Below are 18,276 nucleotides of genomic sequence, written 5' to 3'. Positions count from 1 at the left end.
CAGACATCCATCTAAACTTTCGCATTTATAACATTAGCAAGATTAAAAACCGAAAAAAAGTTCTTAGCTTCTAGCTGAAAATGACGATATATACCACTTTTCATCCCCTCCTTTTCAAAGCTTTAGAACATTTTTTCGTCTATTTCAACTATCGATGTACCGAATTTCATTTGAAAGCGCGACAGACAGATAGACAGATCGGCATATTTTAGTTGTTGCATTGTAAATTAAATTGTTGCTTAGATTTCCCAAGAAATTTTCGAATCTTACATTGAATACAAAAGATATCCTTTAAAAGGTTGTTCGTATGACATATAACATGTTTTTGTTTTAAATAAGATCATTACAAGCGAATGTTTTTTTTAAAAAGAGCGTTCGTCAAATGCTAAAAGATATTTTACCTTCAATGAATATTTTACAAGATCAAAGGAGTTTGCATATGTTCCCTAGCTTTTAGTTTAAAAGAGAGGGTTAGAACAAATTACAAAATTCTAATTAAATTTAACACATGTATTTAAATTTAAGAAATATATTAACACAAGGTTTTAATGTACGAATGTACAAGCGAAACTGGTTGATCAGGATTGCGTCAAAAGAAATACTTAAAACGCAAACAACAAGAAAAATGAAGAATATTATTTTTGTTGCAGTGCCAACATCTAATTATATTATAGCCAGACAGCGCTAATGCGCTACGTATTATAATTTACTTTCACTTATCGGGTCAGATAAGATTTTCACACTATACATAACTGTTGGATTATAGAAGCTGACCAAAATGTCCTTATTTATACAACGACACATACAACAACGATACATTTAAACTCTCTCTCTCTCTCTCTCTGCCTAGCTCGAATCCCACATGGTGGTGGGGTCGGCTTTTCCAATCAGTTTCCTCCACCTCGCCCTGTCCTCGACATCTTCATCTGAGACTTGGCACTCACTCATGTCTTTTAGCACTACATCTTTCCATCTAGTTTTGGGTCTGCCTCTGGATCTGCGGCCGGGAAGGGAAAGATGTAGTGCCAAATTACCGACGTAGTCCGGCGGCCTCCTCCTTATGTGACCATACCATCGCAGCCTACTCTCCTGCATCTTATCAGCGATATCGCGCACACCGAGGCTACCTCGCACGAACTCGTTGCGGATCTTATCGAGCCTGGTTACGCCGCACATCCATCTCAACATCTTCATTTCAGCAACTTGAATGGTATGCACGTTCTTTTGAGTTATGGCCCAAGTTTCACTGCCGTACATGAGGACTGGTCTTATCATGGACTTATAAACCAAACCCTTAAGTTTCACTGGCATTCTTTTGTCGCAAGTAACACCAGTCAATTCTCGCCATTTTTGCCACGCTGCGGCTATACGGTGTTGAATGTTGCATTCCAAGTTCCCAGAAATGTGCATCATGCCTCCCAGATATTTATATTGATCGCACATGGTAACTAGTTGACCGTCGATGGGAATCGGTCTGTTGTCGTTTGAATTTGGGTTATTAAAGGACATGTACTGGGTCTTTGCAACACTCAACACTAGGCCACCGGTTTGCAACTGGTGTTTCCAAGCCAGGAGTAACGATACATTTAAACATATGATTTTTATAAGTACATACATTGAAAAGAGCATGAACGATCTACACGACATATTGTTTATTTTTCTCAAAAATTTTCCGGTTGTGTAAATATCAAGTTATTTCCATAGCCTTGATACTTATCCTTAAACAAATACCGTACATACAATTTATTTATTCTGTATTTGACATATACGGGTGCTTAAAAACTTGCAATTGATTTTTTTTTTGTTATTTATGACAACTTGATATAAAAGGAAACAATCGTATGCGACCTCATCGTCCGACACTTAGTCTGGTATAATAAGACCCCAAACATGCATGATATATTATATTCTCGATACAAATAGGCGATATGTTAGCAATAAGGTCATTCACCATTTCGAGGGACAAATTATGCACTTTATTTTTAAGAAATAACCAGTTCTACAAGTTTTATTGCGTTACAATTATTTTTGCAGGACTGTTGAAGGAAACTAACGTACATTGACACGACATCAAATCAATATTATTTTCTAACTTTTTTTTTTGTTATTCAAAACATGTTTAATTTTGGTACAGAGATGGGTTTCAAAAACAGAAAAATGGCGCCAAATTATATTCATAAAAACATGGCGTGGATGAAAACTTGTACACTTATAATCTTCTGTCGATACAACAGAGTGAGTGATTATTAGATGCCTTTAAATATGCTGTTCAAAGAATAAAAAAGTACTATATTCATATTTCGTGCAAAAGACTAGGTACTCAAATTGCGGAGGTGTCTGCTTAAGAATTATAACGTTCTTATTTATTTTAAGGTATACAAGGTAGTTCATTAATAATCTTAACTAAGTGTCGCACAGGATACTGTCCGCGTGGTATTAAAAAGAAACTTAATAAGTAGCCTATGTGTTCTTCCAAACTATTTTCTATATATGAGCCAAATTTCATCCAGATCCGTTGAGCCGATCCGGATATACCTTCTAACAAACATCCTGGATGGATACATACAAACAATGATGGATACATCCATACAAACATTAGTAAAATAAAGGATAGTCCATATCTTTAAGTATTTATATCAAAACGTACGTTCATAAAACATGCACTGCGTAGTTAAGAAGCGATTAAAACAAAAAATTTTCGCTTCACCATTCGACATTCGAAATTTTAAGGCAGTGGTAAATAACAGTGATTGTTCTGGCCATAGAATAGAACCGGTCTCAGCGCTCGCCACCCCCGCGTCTAACTGTTTCGTTTTTTATTCAAACTGCATTCCTACGCACCCCATCCCTTGCTGTTGCCCATCGAGCGTCCATCGCGTGAATCTTTAGATTTAGACAATAAAATCGCTATAGAATAAAATTATTCTGCTAATATATAGCATATACAATTTTTTTCATAATTAGTTATGTTTAAATTACATCAACATATCTTTTTACGTTATTGTAACAAACATATACACATTATTTAAATTATAACAAGATACCGATAATATTTAATAACATACCAAATTAATAACAATTACGTAAGATTCGTAATAAAATTCCAAGAGGGTAGATAAAATCTTTATGTTGCCATGAGCTTTTTATTAAATTCTAAGGAAATGTCTTATGTAACAAACATTTCTTCTACAAGGATATTTAAAATTAACCACGTGTTTATAATGTTGACTACAATTTAGAATAATATATAACATTTTAAAGTTTAGAATTGTTCCCGAAATTGCACGCTTGTTGCTGCGCCAAAGCATCATTGTTTTCGAAACTTCTGAGTGTGTTAGCTAGAAGTTTTTCTACAGATAATTGCACACTAGCGCATCTGCAGTGGTGTGTCGAGCATTTCTCAGAATTCTCGTGTTGTTAAGTCATATAACGTCTTGGTGTGAACGCGGTATGCATTAAATGTCTTTGTGTGCGTGAGCGTCTGTTACTTGGTGGGGAGTGCGCTGTTGCTAGATGCATTTTTTGGTGCACTCTTGTAAATTTGACAACGTCGCGCAATTTGGATGCATCAATAGATTTGAAGCGAGGGACTACTTCTAAAATTCTACTACAGAATCACAGCATTCAATTTCCTAAATGTTAATTTACATAAGGTTTTTATTTTAAGTACTTACTTAAAGTGTAGAGTTCCTGATTTATCTATACATATTAATAAAATTGAAATGTCAGTATGTATTATCAAAAAAATATATTTTATACATAAGAAGTTTTTTCGTTGCTGATAACGAAAAATATTTTTTTTTATATTATTGTCTGTCTGTCTGTTCGCAAGGCCACATTTGTTCCTGATAATCTCCGGAACAGCTGGACCGATTTTGACGGCACTTTGACGGGAAGGTAGTTGATGCACGTGGGAATATTACAGGCTACTGTTTAATTTATAATTCCGTAATGAGGAAGTCGCGGGCGACCGCTAGTGATTAATAAACCGTGCATTTCAATATGTAAAAACTGGGGCGTTCGTAGAATATCTTTCATCAATGTGACCTCTACAATCAAACTACGTTTACCAAGCTTTCAGGAATATAGCAGGACTATTTCTTAAATAAAGATAGCTAGCAAGTTTATACGATTTACCTACTTTATTTTATATTTACTGGTTTTAAATTAAGCGAAAGTTAACCCAATAGATTCTAATGAAATTCCGACCAATGTTAGGTTCTAAGCTATTGCGTTTAATGCTTTTTCTTATAATTAGTATCGTCGTCGTCTCCTCATCCATGACCCCCTGGGCTGGGAGTATACCCAGTTTAGGGACAAGTAGTGTACCTTGACGAATTAATCTAAAGTTTGTTGCGTGCATGTTCCTACAATAAACGTAATTTAGTAAGGTCGTAAATTATGACCAAATTATTTGCATTTACGACTGTTTATGTTAGCGTCGGTTTTCTCTTCCGAAACACCTGTGTAGAAATATATTGTTAGTTCTGATTTGTCAAAGAGTGTGATAGGGATGTGAATATAAACTTTTGCACACTTTTCGAGAAAAGAATAATAATTTCAACAATTTGTGTCTCTGGCCAGAATTGCAAAGATAGAAAAAATTAAGAAACTAAACATACTCTTCTGTAGTTATCTAGCGACTTTTATAGTACTTTTATAATTGTTATGTCTTATTTTTGACGACATAACATATACAATTGACATAACATCGATGTAGTAATGTTAGTAGTACATTTTTGTTGTAATAGATGGCGGTAGTTGCATAATTTTAATTAAAAGAAAATTATACATATTTAGCTCATGAACATCGCATCAACGGCCAGTAATTCGATGACTTTTGTAACTGAAGCATTTATAAAGTCAAAATTACAAAACTCTCATACTGTTTAATAATAACTTCTTGTAACCTTCATAAAATATCGTTGAATAATTTTAACTATGCTCGACCAATAACAAGTAGTCAACAAGTTCCCTTTGACGTCGTTAAAATATCAAATATTGTGCATAATCAAATTGCATCAGATTTATATGTCTAGAGATTATGATAGTTCTTATGTGCATCAACATAACAACTGCGCGTTACGCAGCTCTTTAATGCGTCATGACGTTAATCCTTGACGTTTTTGTTCTTTTATGCACATTTATTATTTTTCAATTGAAAAAAAAAATATATCACTTGTTTTTTTCAAAAATACATATAGGCGCTATACCTATAAGATTTTTACTCGATTGACTCAGAAGGGTATGATAATTGTTTTTCGTTTCTTTGTAGTTTTTAATGTATGATGTATCATTCGATTCGTATTTTTACCCAGAGTGACTTAGAGTTAGGTAGCTTTTTTATTATTTAAACAAAATAATAAGTGAATATGGTAAATATTTTAACGTTAGTTTGTCAAGTATCATGGTTCCTGTCTACATAACTGAAATCCTGCAAATTCGGCTACTCATAGCAATATAGCTTATTGGTTAAAGGGCACGGGCTACCGTTCTAGCGATCTTGGGTTTAAATCACTCAATTCGAATAAGACCGTGTACCAAATTATTGTTAAGTTTCGAGCTTATTTGGAATGATTACAATTTAAAAAATCTAAAAGTGACTATTTAAAAAAATAAAATTAGGTTTATACAATTGTTAAGACATTCAAATGGCTATACCTTTTAATAACGCTACAGATTAAGTAGATTATTAGTTATTATTAGTATATTATTACCTATTTAACTTTTTATGTTTTAAATCACAAGCAAACTGTTAAATTTCAAATTCTGCAGAAATAAGAAACGTAACTTTCAATTTTTTCTGTTTCGTTAAATTTTTATAATACACTAGCTGTACATGCGACTCCGTCTGCTCGGAAATAATTTAAAGAAAAACTTAATTAGAAGCCTATGTGTTCTTCCAGACTATGTTCTACATCTATGCCATTTCGTCGAGATCCGTTGAGCCGTTCTGGAGATACCTTGTAATAAACATTCATCCATAGATCCATCCATCCATCCAAACATTCGCATTATAATATTACTAGTAGTGAGATGTAATAATATATTAAAATAAAATTGTCTTAAATGCCACATGTGTACATACATCTTGCATTGACATGACACTTGTCTGTGTTCCCGTGAAATAATTTGAATTTGTTCAGATTTCTATGGAGCTGACTGATTGTTAGAATTTTAAACATTTTAATATAAAGCCCAATAATCTTATCCACAGCATGGAGATTTGACTCTCCGCTGTTACTAGAAATTGTTCGTAGATGCATTTCGAACAATAACCTAGTAACAAAATAATTTAAATATGAACTGTTTCATTTTACTAACATAGTCGTAGGATCTGTTGTTTTATTTTTATTTTCTACTAACACTATATGTATGTAACTAGTACGAAATAAAAGTTATTTTATTTTATTTTTTATTTTTAAAACACCGTCAATTAACTGCCATTGACATAACCAATTAATTAATTAAATACAATCTAATTGGTATAGAACAATTGTAAACGAGGACTTAAATCAATCTACTATTCGTTAAGGAATCCTGGCTTTATAATTACTGAAATAAGACATCTAACTCGAGACAAAAGTCAACAGTATGTTTTTATAATACGAGTATTAATAGTGATAATGGCGCAAAATTTTAACAATTATACAAAAATCTAGACTATCTATAAAAAAATAGACGATATATTCAATATTATAAGCGAACGCTATTGCAGTAATAGAACCAGTACAAAAACATTGCTATATCTATTTTTTATCTAGAGAAATGACAACATGTTTTTGCAGAGTTATTTCAGCAGTGCAAAACCACTGTTAACACGGACTGCTAAGCTTAATATAGAGCTATCAGTTCCAAAGTGCAATGTCCTCAAATATGAAAAATAAAATAATTCCGTGCTAAAATTGTTCGCTGAACTTGTCGGCAAAAATAAAAGATTATAAACAACTAAGCAGATTAAAAAAACAAAAATAGCAATTACGAGTATTGCAGATGGTCCTTATTAGTTATAAAATTATAAAAAATAAAAGAAGATGAGGAACCCGTTTAAATACTTTTACTGATAAAATTCTATACTTTTTATTGCTTTGTTCCTCGTATCTATTGGCTTTCTAGCTGCCAATAAAATGTCTATTGTGTAAAAATTCAGTGCAACAGGGTGTTAGCAGCGATTCCTGGAAACTTATCTACCTCGTATAGTGTGGTATTGTTTTCGCTACAAACGAATGCATTCATTAAGTTTTACTGCACTAGCTGCGACTTAAATAGTTAATAAATATTGTAATATTATTATCGTGGAATTACTAATGAATACAATGTATATTTTTGTTTAATACCGGGGTAAAATAAAATTTTAGATATTAATATTAAGTTTATGACTTTTCTTTTCTAAAATAAATTCGTAAAGTAAATCTTTTAGCAGTTTATTAGTTTTGGAAATAAAAAAACGATAATATCAAAGTGCGTACTGCGAAAAATTTAAGTTAGTGTGACAATTATTTTTATTATATCTTTTGCATTGTTAAGGTATAACCATTCACATGTAGACATCTATTTTAGACTCAAATAAATATGTACCTAGAATAAATTTAATAAATGTAATTGATTAATTCAGTTGAGTATTTTGTGCTGATTATTTTAACTTAGAGACATATAAAATATATTAAAAGAAGTACAATTTGATGACAGGGAATTTACCCAAATACCATATATATTTGAGATAATTGTGGATTAATTTCAGCCTCTTCATAATGAAAGTTTGCAAAGTTTCGCATTGTATAAAGCGTTGTGCTTACACTCCACGTGCCTCGTAAAATATCATGAATGATATAGTTCGCGGCGAGGGGATTAACACTTTGTTATTAGGCCACTTTGCCAGCTATTACGATCTAACTGGAAGTTTTATCGTTACTTTATACGAACTACGAAAAAACAAAGCACTATTTACGCATGTGCTTGTGTCTTTTAATCTGTATTAAAAAGATTAAATCTTCTCTCTCTTTAATTTTGCGGATGTAAATTAATTTTTAAAATAATATAATTAATTAAAATTTATTGCTCTACTAGAAACAAATTAGGTAAGCAGAAATGAAAATATCACTTGAACAATGCAATAAATCACCACTTATTAATCACAGACTTTTTAGCATATAAGTAATCAAGATATTTGGAGTATGTATGTATGGAGATGTCTCCTAGATTTTGATTATCATTATTTATTAGTTGAAATCAAGAAATGTATAGGATACAAAATATTTTTCTTACTAAACTCATGAATTTCAATAGATATTTTAATAAGTTAACAAAATAAAATATTAGTAATAATTCCGATGCAGGGATGAGTATAGGGTTTTCGTGTGTTTTAATGTTTTGTACCTAAGATTCGGACTCTTAAATATTAAAGTTGGTTTTTGTTTTTAAATGTGATGACTACAATTTTTTGAACGAAAAGATACAAATATTTTTAATAAAGGATTTGTTTTCGCAATTACAGTATAAAATGTGAGCTAAATTTAAAGGTCCTAGATAATATTAGTAGGAAGTAAGGGAGCGAATGTTAAGTGGCGAGGGGAGCGGACGTTGGAGCGATCGGTATAGTCCGAGAAAATCGATTTTCCACCCCTCATAGTTTGCATGGCCTGTCCGGCCGAGCTACGCACTTTTCTTCTTTCCTTAGAGTAATAAAAAAGTTGTATTTTGCCTTGAATGTATTATTGTACTGATACTATATTAAAATTTTTATCACGCACAATATTTAGAATGATAATAATACTCCTTTTACATATTAATATAATAAATAATATAATTATAATTAATATACGATTTACCTAAGTCTTATTTAATTGAGGTGATTTTGAGTTTAAGTCTCACTATCATCGTCTCATCTAGAAACTTGTTTCTTGGCGTTTGTTTAATGAATATGATAATGTAGTAAAAACTGAACAAAACATTTAAATGAAAATTAGAAGTAAACATGTAAAATAATTATTTGTTATACCTTGAATTCATTTTATAACAGGTTTATGTTTTTTTTTTTAATTTAATCATTGTTTAAGTCATTGACTTAGCCCCCAAAACAAGAAGTAAAGTTTTCATATTTTACAAACATACAAAATAATTTATAGGATTTATTTATAAAACATAAATACTTTTAGAAAATTATGTTATCTATTTACAAATAATAGTGAACATTAATATTTAATATCTTTATTATGTTAGTGTAGGTACCTATATTGTTTAAGTTAAGCAATTTATTTATATTTCGTATTTTCGAGTGTGCAATTTGTAAATTAATTCAAACTTCTTACAATTATTTAAAATGAGATTTAAAATTTAGAAAATTTTGTCGAAGGGTCGGTCCGCCCGCATCGTAAGGGTGGGTGATATCGCCATCCCACTCGGACGCAGCATCACCGGACATTTCGACCGGGCATTTCAATTTTAAGAAAGAGTAGGGTCCGTCCCGCGCAACACCACAGCACCCCCTCCCTTCACCGTTGCTGTCTCGCTCGCACGGACGACCAACAAAAGGACGCAAAAGCGATAACTTCATCACCACGCTCGGCTCTCTCTCGCACTTACATATCGGTGGGGGACGACGTTGCGAATTGTTATTGAAGTCATGCCCCCGAAGGCGACTTCGGGAAGGCTGTCAGTTGCTTGTAAACGTTCGTAGCGTCCGTACCTGGCGACTAACCCGCGTTGCCGGTATAGCGCCTCTACTACCACTACATAACACATTGTGCTCCGCGTGCGTAAACAAGTGCCAAGTTTTAATAACAATCGCTCTGTGATTTTTGTTAATTATAGACAATTTTGTTGAATCTTAAATTACTACTTGACAATAACTTAACATGGACAATAAAGAAGGAACTTTCCGTCTTTAGTAAATAAAAGTGAACATTTTTATGAACTATATAAAACAGTTCCCGGTCAAGTTTTGAAAAAGTTTAAACCGGAAGTGAAGTTGTGCGGGTCGTTAGTGTTTACAGCGCGCACGTGGCTTCGGCGAGCCGCTCGCCCGCGGTGCAATGCCGCCAAAAACTTTCTTTGTAAACACAGCGGTAGTGTAAACGATAACGTGAACCAGATAAAATCGCGAGCATGACTTTATTCTCCAGAGACTGATTCATGCATCGACTACATGCAAGTCAAAACAAAGAGTGTGGTTCTATTATTATTTTTTTTTCGTTGGAGGAGACGGAGTTCTCCTATAGATTGATGGTTTAGATGGCTAACAGCAGTGCCGTAACTTCGACCTTACCATCGAGAGACTATCATTGTAAGGTTTGCGATTTATATTTGGACACTCTCGACTCTTTAGAAGTGCATTTGCAATATCATAAAGAAAATTTATATGTTAAGTGGGGAACGCAAAATTCGCAAAATGATACAGATAATAACAACGGAACTAAACTAAAAGTTGAAACAACAGTGTCGGCGCCCGCCGATTCCAGTGACAATATGATCACTAAGCCCAGCCCAGAGTTCCAGCAGCGGGCTACGCCCGAAACATCGGCTCAGTTCCCGCACCCAGCGACACCGCAGAGCTACCACAGTGCACCTTCGCCCTATCAAAATCCGGATCAAACTAACTTCTCACCAGGCCACCAATTTGGTAATAGTTATGCACATTCTAATTTTTCACAAAATCAACACGCAGAGCATATTTCGTGGGAGCAAACGCAATATAATCAAGAATATCATAAACCAGGTCGCTTCCATCCATATAACATGCAAGAACGAGTTTCACAAGTATCGTCATCTAGCCCGCTTTATGGACAACCACTTAATCAACCAACGCCATCGCCTTCACCTAATCAATGCGATAAATGCGGGTTTGTTTGTGACTCAGCCGTTCAACTCAATGAGCATTGTAACACGGCACATGCAGGTTCGAGCTCAGCGCCGGCAACAGGAGCACTGCCTTTTCAACAATTTCCCGTAAAGCCATATAATAACTCTGGATATCAAAATGAAAGTATAAAGGTTAAGGAAGAGCATGAGGAATCTTCCGATATTTTGGATTTAGACTCACAAAAAGTTGTTTACCAAGGAAATGAAGGAGATCAGCAAACTGTGGCATACGAAGAACCGTCTTCACAAGGACGCGAAATTAATACGCGCACTGTTCCTATGATGCCATGGGAAACGCAAAAGTTGTATAGTAACCCCCAGTTGAATGGGGATGTTTCACTTTTTAAAGATCAAAAAATGTTTGGAGAGCAAAAGCCATATTCTACAGATACCAAAATGTTTCATCCGGATCCAAAATTTTCATATGGACAAGACAAGTTTCTCAACGTTCATCACGATCAAAAAGCATTTATGCATGTTGAGCAGAAAATATATCCTGGAGTTCAGATGCCCCCTTTAACTGATTATCCGGGACAAATTGCTTCTTCTAATTCCGATATGAAGCCGCCGTACCGTCCGTATGACTCACCTACTGTACCACAGATTACAAGCACACAGCCCGCTAATCCTACGTCATCGGCTTTGCCTTCAATTGGTGGAAAGGGCGCTAATTGGAAGTCAAATGAAGCAAGAAGACCAAAAACTTATAACTGCACGGCATGTAACAAATGGTTTACCAGTTCCGGACATCTTAAAAGACATTACAACACGACGCTTCACAAAAATGCTGTCAGATCATCTGGCCAACCAGATCCAGCTACAATGCCAATATCAAGTCACCATCATCCCAGCCGTGATGCACTTCAAGCAAGGGCGCAACAACAAAGCGCTGACTCTAACACCCAGAGTCCAGTTCCTTCTGAAGATAGCCGCAGCGTCGATGATGCCGTTTTGCAGTCGCCGTACGCCTCTCAGAACTTCGAGCGCTCCCACCGTGTCGCTACAATGCAATCTAAGTCACCGTATACACATCTTCAACAGGGTAATTTAGATAATAATTTCAGTAATAATCCTCTAGCTAATCATCCTTTACAGCATCAGGTTGGTTCACATCCCATCAATATGGGTAGCCAACCGCCAGGTATAGGTCATCTTAGCGATAGTAACCACCCAGGATCTAAAGGGGCTCCTATTTCATCTTCGGGGAATCCCCCAAACGGGGAAGCAGGTCCCTCTGTTTCTCAAAATCACCATATGAGGGGCCTGCTATCAGTGTCAACCAGCAATATTTCAACGCCAGCTCTAACGCAGAGTACCCCGGCTCTTACAGCTCACACGTTGCCGCCGTTCAGCCATTTGGGTGTCAACCCATACAGCCCGAGGTCTACGGATCCTTTGGGACCTTCAGTACCGGATCCCACCCACACCCCCTTATATTTGGGTCAGAATTTTCAGCAGACTATAGCACCGAGCTACCCAAACGGGATGGCCCCCCACGTTATGGATATGGCTATCAACAATCTGCCTATAGCCAATCCGGCTACTTTTGGTGAAAATACACCTGAAGAAGTCGAGGTTATGGAACAGGAAACGTCGAGTCAACCTGCCGGTGGACGCTTGCCAAGTTTCGCGCAGCTCCAAACGCAGAGTTTCAGCGTTTATGTTTCTAACTACGTCACACAGCCTAACGTGGGGGGTCAAGCTGTTTCTGATGAGTCGACCGCCGGTTACATAATCGTAGACCCGGTCCACTCTCCATTACAGTATAACAATATGGATATTTGCGGGCAAAACTTGGATTACGAATATAGCTTTTCACCGAGAGCATCTAAAGAAAACATGATCAATTACAACTCGGAAAATATTAAAGTATATCCATACGGATACGCGGTAGGAGGTAAAACAATAAAACGCGACGACGATGTTCTACGTACCGATTCTAGCGAGCTTCAAATATTAAAAATAGAAGATATAATGGATTATGCTAATAAAGAAAATTACGGTGCCCAAATGAAATCGCCTGCAAGTCCCGAGAGCGCAAAAGCAGAGAACGAGAGTCGCGGCTCTCCTTCAATAACGTCGACTGTGTCGAGCACTCCTCTCGCTGAACGCAATCAGCTGAAGAAGTCTGTACCGGCCACAGTGCACAAATGCTACGAATGTGATAAGTTCTTTAATAAGGCATGCTATCTGACGCAGCACAATAAAACATTTCACTCAGGCGCTAAGCCGTTTAAATGTGACCGGTGCGGCAAACGCTTCTCTGATGACGTGTCTTACGAGGGTCACTACTTAAAGCACGCAGACAATAAGCCTTTTAAATGCAATGAGTGTCCGAAATCTTTTAACCACAAGACAGATTTGCGCCGACACATGTGTCTCCACTCCGGTTGTAAACCTTTCGCGTGCGACCATTGCGGTAAAGGATTTATTAGAAAAGATCACATGGTGAAACATGTTGATATTCATATTAAAAAGAATCTTAGGTCGTCCTCATCGTCGGTATCGTCAACATCGTCGTCTTCATCGTAAACATATCATACTGATAATTTCGATCACATAGCATTAAATTGAAGTTCAAAGTAGTGTTCACATATCATTTTTGACCGATAGTAGATAATCGAATAATTGTTTTTTGTCATATACGACTAAATAAATTTACATTATTACATTGGTAGCTCGGTATGTTATTATGTGTATGTTATTCCTATTAAGGCTCAACTCCAGCGCACGCATTCAGACCGCCGGTTCGCTTTTTTGTTGTTCATTCAATCTAACCTTGTGTTCGATGCAAGGTGACTTTATGTGTCTGGGTGTCTGGGCGCTAAACATATAATTACGTGACGTCGGAGTAAAATTCCGCGATATTGTTTAGAACGATCCATATCATTTTTACGTTATTATAATTAATAGTGTATATGCATTGATGCAAACAGCGACCATGCTCCGTTTTAGGTCGTTCTCGTAACTCGACCTTTACCATTAAAACATGCTTTTTTATTTACGCTTCGTAAATTCTAGGAAACTTTAATTTTAGATAAATACTGTCTTCTGCTTAGATTTGTTAATGTTAACGAGTGATTGGTGTATTTTAAAGTATACTTACCATTAGAGTAATTTATGTAAATAATTGAAATTTGGGACTTAACTGCCAGACATTATATTAAGTAATTACCATTGAAATACTGTTTCTATTTTAAATATTTTCTATATGGATATTTTACCGAAATATTTGTGTTATGTAATTTAAACCGAATGTTTACAATAAAATTAATTATACCTGTATAAAAGAACTTATTAAAGACGATACATGAAATTGAAATTTTAAATAATTAAGTACCGACTTACGATGATTGTACGTTATTTTGTCAAATCGGTTTTCCCAAAAAGTTGATAGGATATTTTGTAGGGCAATTAATTGCCATATGAATGGACAGCGCTTGTGTCAACATTGAGTATGTATAGTGGAGACATGCAGCCGCGCGCGCCGGCGTCGGCTCCGCCGAGGTTACAGTGTCCCGACGGCCGCGCCCTCTAGGAAGTGTTATGTTTTTGTTCTAGATGTTAATCCTGTAATTGGTTATTACTTTATTAATAATTTCCCGGTGCTTCCTATTATTATTTTGTCTGTTGACATTTGTTTTAACTTTAAGATAGTTAACTTCTTTGGGATTCTGAAAAAAAAGGTTTTTTTCGATAATTGAATAATTTATATCAATTTTCTAAGTTACCATTGCATTATTTAACGAATTTAGTTATACATTCCTGTTTCGTTAGTGGTAGGAAAGTAGTCTTCCTGAACGTTGCCAAATTAGTTCCGCCAACTGTCTGTTGCGACACGATATAACTTTAATTTTTAGCGTAAAGATAATAAAATTCTTTAGCAATAATTTTAAAAAAATGTAAATGTTTTTGTATAGTATTAATGAAATTAACATGATTTACGGTATTAAAACCACGTAGGCATCGTTTTAAATCTACTTGTATATATTCTTATGAAAGGGTCGATAAGTTTGCTGTATGATGGAACATATCAAAGGTCTTGAAAGTGCTGAAGTTGTAAAATGATTCCGCTAGTTATATGTGATAGGAGTTTAAAACGTATTATATAGTATTATCTTTTTATTCGCACTCATTACTCATCATTATCATCTCACGTCCCCACCGAGGGGCTCAGAGTCTGCCCTAAGTAAGGGGTGACAAGGCCATAGTCAACCACGCTGGCCCAGTGCGGGTTGGTTGACTCATAGCTCACTATCTGCGTAATCTCTCTCACATATAACTCACGGAATATATTGTTCCAGTTTAATTTACAATAACCAATGTCCGATGTGCTGTGTTTGTGCCGAAATTTATTCACTTAAAATATATGTGCAATATGGACATTGTATTGATTTTAATTTTTGATAATGGTTGTATTTTAATGTTGATTATATTGCAGAAATATTTTTATACAAATAGAATTACACTAACAATATCGATCTACCTCATCGGCGACTATACCTATAACATTTAATTAAATATACACAAAGTTTAAGATATTTGGAATCGAGAAATAAATGTGGGCGAAAGTCAGAAAGTAACTTTGCCCGTCGTTTATTTTGAAATAAATATTAAATAGTTATTTAAAGGAGATACATATTGGTATATTCACTAGACAGCCTGTGATGTTGACGAACACGTCAGTATATCTTGCCGAATCATATCGTCGTCTATTTTTAATGTATACACATATCATATTATATACCTTTTCATGTTAATCGATGTCTCCTGTCGACATTTACAGAGCTGTTTAACCAATATCAAATATACTGGGAATTTTTAAATGACCCATTTAACAAATTATAAAATAAAATAAAAATAATATTACTATATTGTTGAGAAAATTTTTGTATAACAGAAATGTTTTCTTCATAGTAGTAATGTAATAGTGACAGAATATATTATGAAACTTAACTACCTCAAGTAACGAGTAATAGGACTAGAGAGTGTTGTGAAGGTGCGCCGCAGGGTGGCGCTGGAGCCGTTTCCATTATTGAAACTAAATACCTCAACTTGCCTTTCGTGTTTTAGTTAAAAATAAATTAATATTTAGTAACGGTGCACAGGGCACCTCGGCCACCCGTTTTTTCATATACATACATATATTATAGCAGATATTTTTGTCTCCTCAAACTGTTGATTGCAAACACTGACGTAGTAGTATTCAGTTAGATATTAAATATTGTAAATATAAAATAACGATGAATTTTGTTATTTATCATATTTTATTATTGTATTCATCGATAGAGTTATTTTAAAATAAGTTTTAATGTAGTGATTTCAAGTTTATAACAATAGATTATAAGTATAAAATAAGTATGTTGTGATTTTTCGTTCTTGTATATTATATTAATTTAATTATCAGTTACCACATGATATCTGTTAAATTCAGTTGAGTAAATTTGAAACAGACAAATAAGATTAGATGTTGTTTTTTTTATATTATTCCCTCGTATATAAACGTTGTCCGCACACTTTGCGGTAACGTATAAGTCGTTTTATTGTTTACTTTATTACATTTTCTAATATTTCTTTATAGTAAGCGTAGCGAAATTAATTAATTCTAGGCTTTACTTCGATGAATGTATCGATTAGATTAGACGTTACCAGTTCTTCAACGTTAACATATAAATTTTGAAAGACATGAATTTTACTCTGTGTCATCGAAGTTTGGCCTAGAATTTTTAGAATAAGTTTTGACTATAGTTTATCCTAGATCTAGGCGACAGATCTGTCACATCTAGGGCGAAACAACCTAAAACAACTGCTTTGCGTTGATGTGTTCATGTGTGTATTTAGTCCTCTCAACACTTGTGTGATTTATCTTACATAAATACACAAGTACAAAGTGACTATGGATTTAACATTTACAACACACGAACATATCTTATGTTGCGAACATTTGGCAATGCGATTTTATTTTTAAAATTTAAATGTACATTTTCAATTTGTTAAATCTTTAATGCAATTATTTGTGTTTTAAATAATGTTTTTTCTTTCAATTATTTTCGACGATAGTCGTGATATAAATGACTTGATAAATTCAAGACACAAATAAATGTATTGAATTTCGACGTTGGCCATTCAATGATTCTTTAAATTTAATACAATAATGCTCGTTTCAGATCTGTCAGTTAATATATACTTAATGTGAAAAATTCTTGTTTTATTTCCCCTCCCTAGCTGCCATTTGCGAAAGTACAGCTTGGCTATGATGTTATTTGATTAAAATTCTTCAAAACAATAAGATTGTGGTCATCGTATTTTAAACGTATAAATTAAAATTAAAGTCGATCATATTACTTTTAAAACAAAGAAAAATTATTAAAAGCTATAAATTATTATGATGACAACAGTCCCAAACAATAATTTATGTCATTTTCAGATTCATACAAAAACACGATAGCAAGTTTTCGATTTTTTATTTACACTTTTTACGAAATTAGAAGTAACTAGCACAAACACAAATCAGTTACACAAATTGGGGTGGAAGGTGGAAAAAAGGAGGAAGAAATACCTGGCTAAGTATACATTTAAGATAAAACGACTTCAGTATCTACATGCCTACATACTTGTAGACTTTTGTGATGACATTCTTTATCTTAATTGTTAATATTTATATTCGATTTCTAACTTTTAATTAGTATATCCCTTAAATTTAATCTTTAAATTTTTACATAAAATAAAATAAATAGTTTATATTTTTAATGCAATTCATCGGAGATTAAATGATTCAAATTCAAATGGATACTTAATTGAATAATATAATACAAAATATGCTCTATACGTCGCACTCACTGTCAATTCGCTACGTACTTTGTTCCCGCATCGTGTAAAAGACATCAACGAATACCACTTACTTTTCTTCCAAAATACCTAAAATAAAATACCTAAAATCCTGGCGTGATATGACTTCCTTCACGACCTTTTAAAATTTCAATTATTCAATTTATTTTATGAGAGTGAAGTAATCCTAAATTTATAATACAATAACCGCTTTACTTTATTGTCACATAAGTAAAGTTATCATATCCAAGAAGTTTTTTCCGTAATGCTTAATTTAGCGATGTAAGAAAAGTTGAGTGAGATTCACTACGTCTATTATAGGATTTTAGTGCCGAGGTAATAACCTATAGCAATTCGGGGAAGAAGACGAAGCGAATAATACCTCACATGTCTACATTCGTTCAGTTGTTTACGCTCTAACCTGTCATAAAGGACTTACATATATGCAAACCCATATAAATAACAATCTATTAAACAGATGAAAAAAACACACTTCTGTCACTCGGGTAAAAATTATGAGTAACCGATGTGTAGATGTTAAATGGAAATTCTTTAACTTGACCTAAAAGTACATACTGATTTTATGAGTTA

The 18,276-nt window shown here is 34.2% G+C and overlaps 2 protein-coding genes across 2 annotated transcripts; one reads left to right on the top strand and one right to left on the bottom strand.

Moving 5' to 3' along the window:
• Positions 1-836: 836 nt before the first annotated feature.
• Positions 837-1,452, bottom strand: LOC123723485. The gene has a single exon (XM_045686242.1). The coding sequence runs from the start codon at positions 1,441-1,443 to the stop codon at positions 847-849; it is 597 nt and encodes a 198-aa protein (XP_045542198.1). The 5' UTR covers positions 1,444-1,452; the 3' UTR covers positions 837-846.
• Positions 1,453-10,164: 8,712 nt separating this feature from the next.
• LOC106717090 lies at positions 10,165-14,006 on the top strand. The gene has a single exon (XM_014510803.2). The coding sequence runs from the start codon at positions 10,231-10,233 to the stop codon at positions 13,387-13,389; it is 3,159 nt and encodes a 1,052-aa protein (XP_014366289.2). The 5' UTR covers positions 10,165-10,230; the 3' UTR covers positions 13,390-14,006.
• Positions 14,007-18,276: the final 4,270 nt, after the last annotated feature.

Source organism: Papilio machaon, chromosome Z (genome assembly GCF_912999745.1).
Source record: "Papilio machaon chromosome Z, ilPapMach1.1, whole genome shotgun sequence".
Taxonomy (NCBI): domain Eukaryota; kingdom Metazoa; phylum Arthropoda; class Insecta; order Lepidoptera; family Papilionidae; genus Papilio; species Papilio machaon.
The sequence above is the reverse complement of the archived record's forward strand: the minus strand, read 5'-3'. Positions and strand labels throughout refer to the sequence as shown.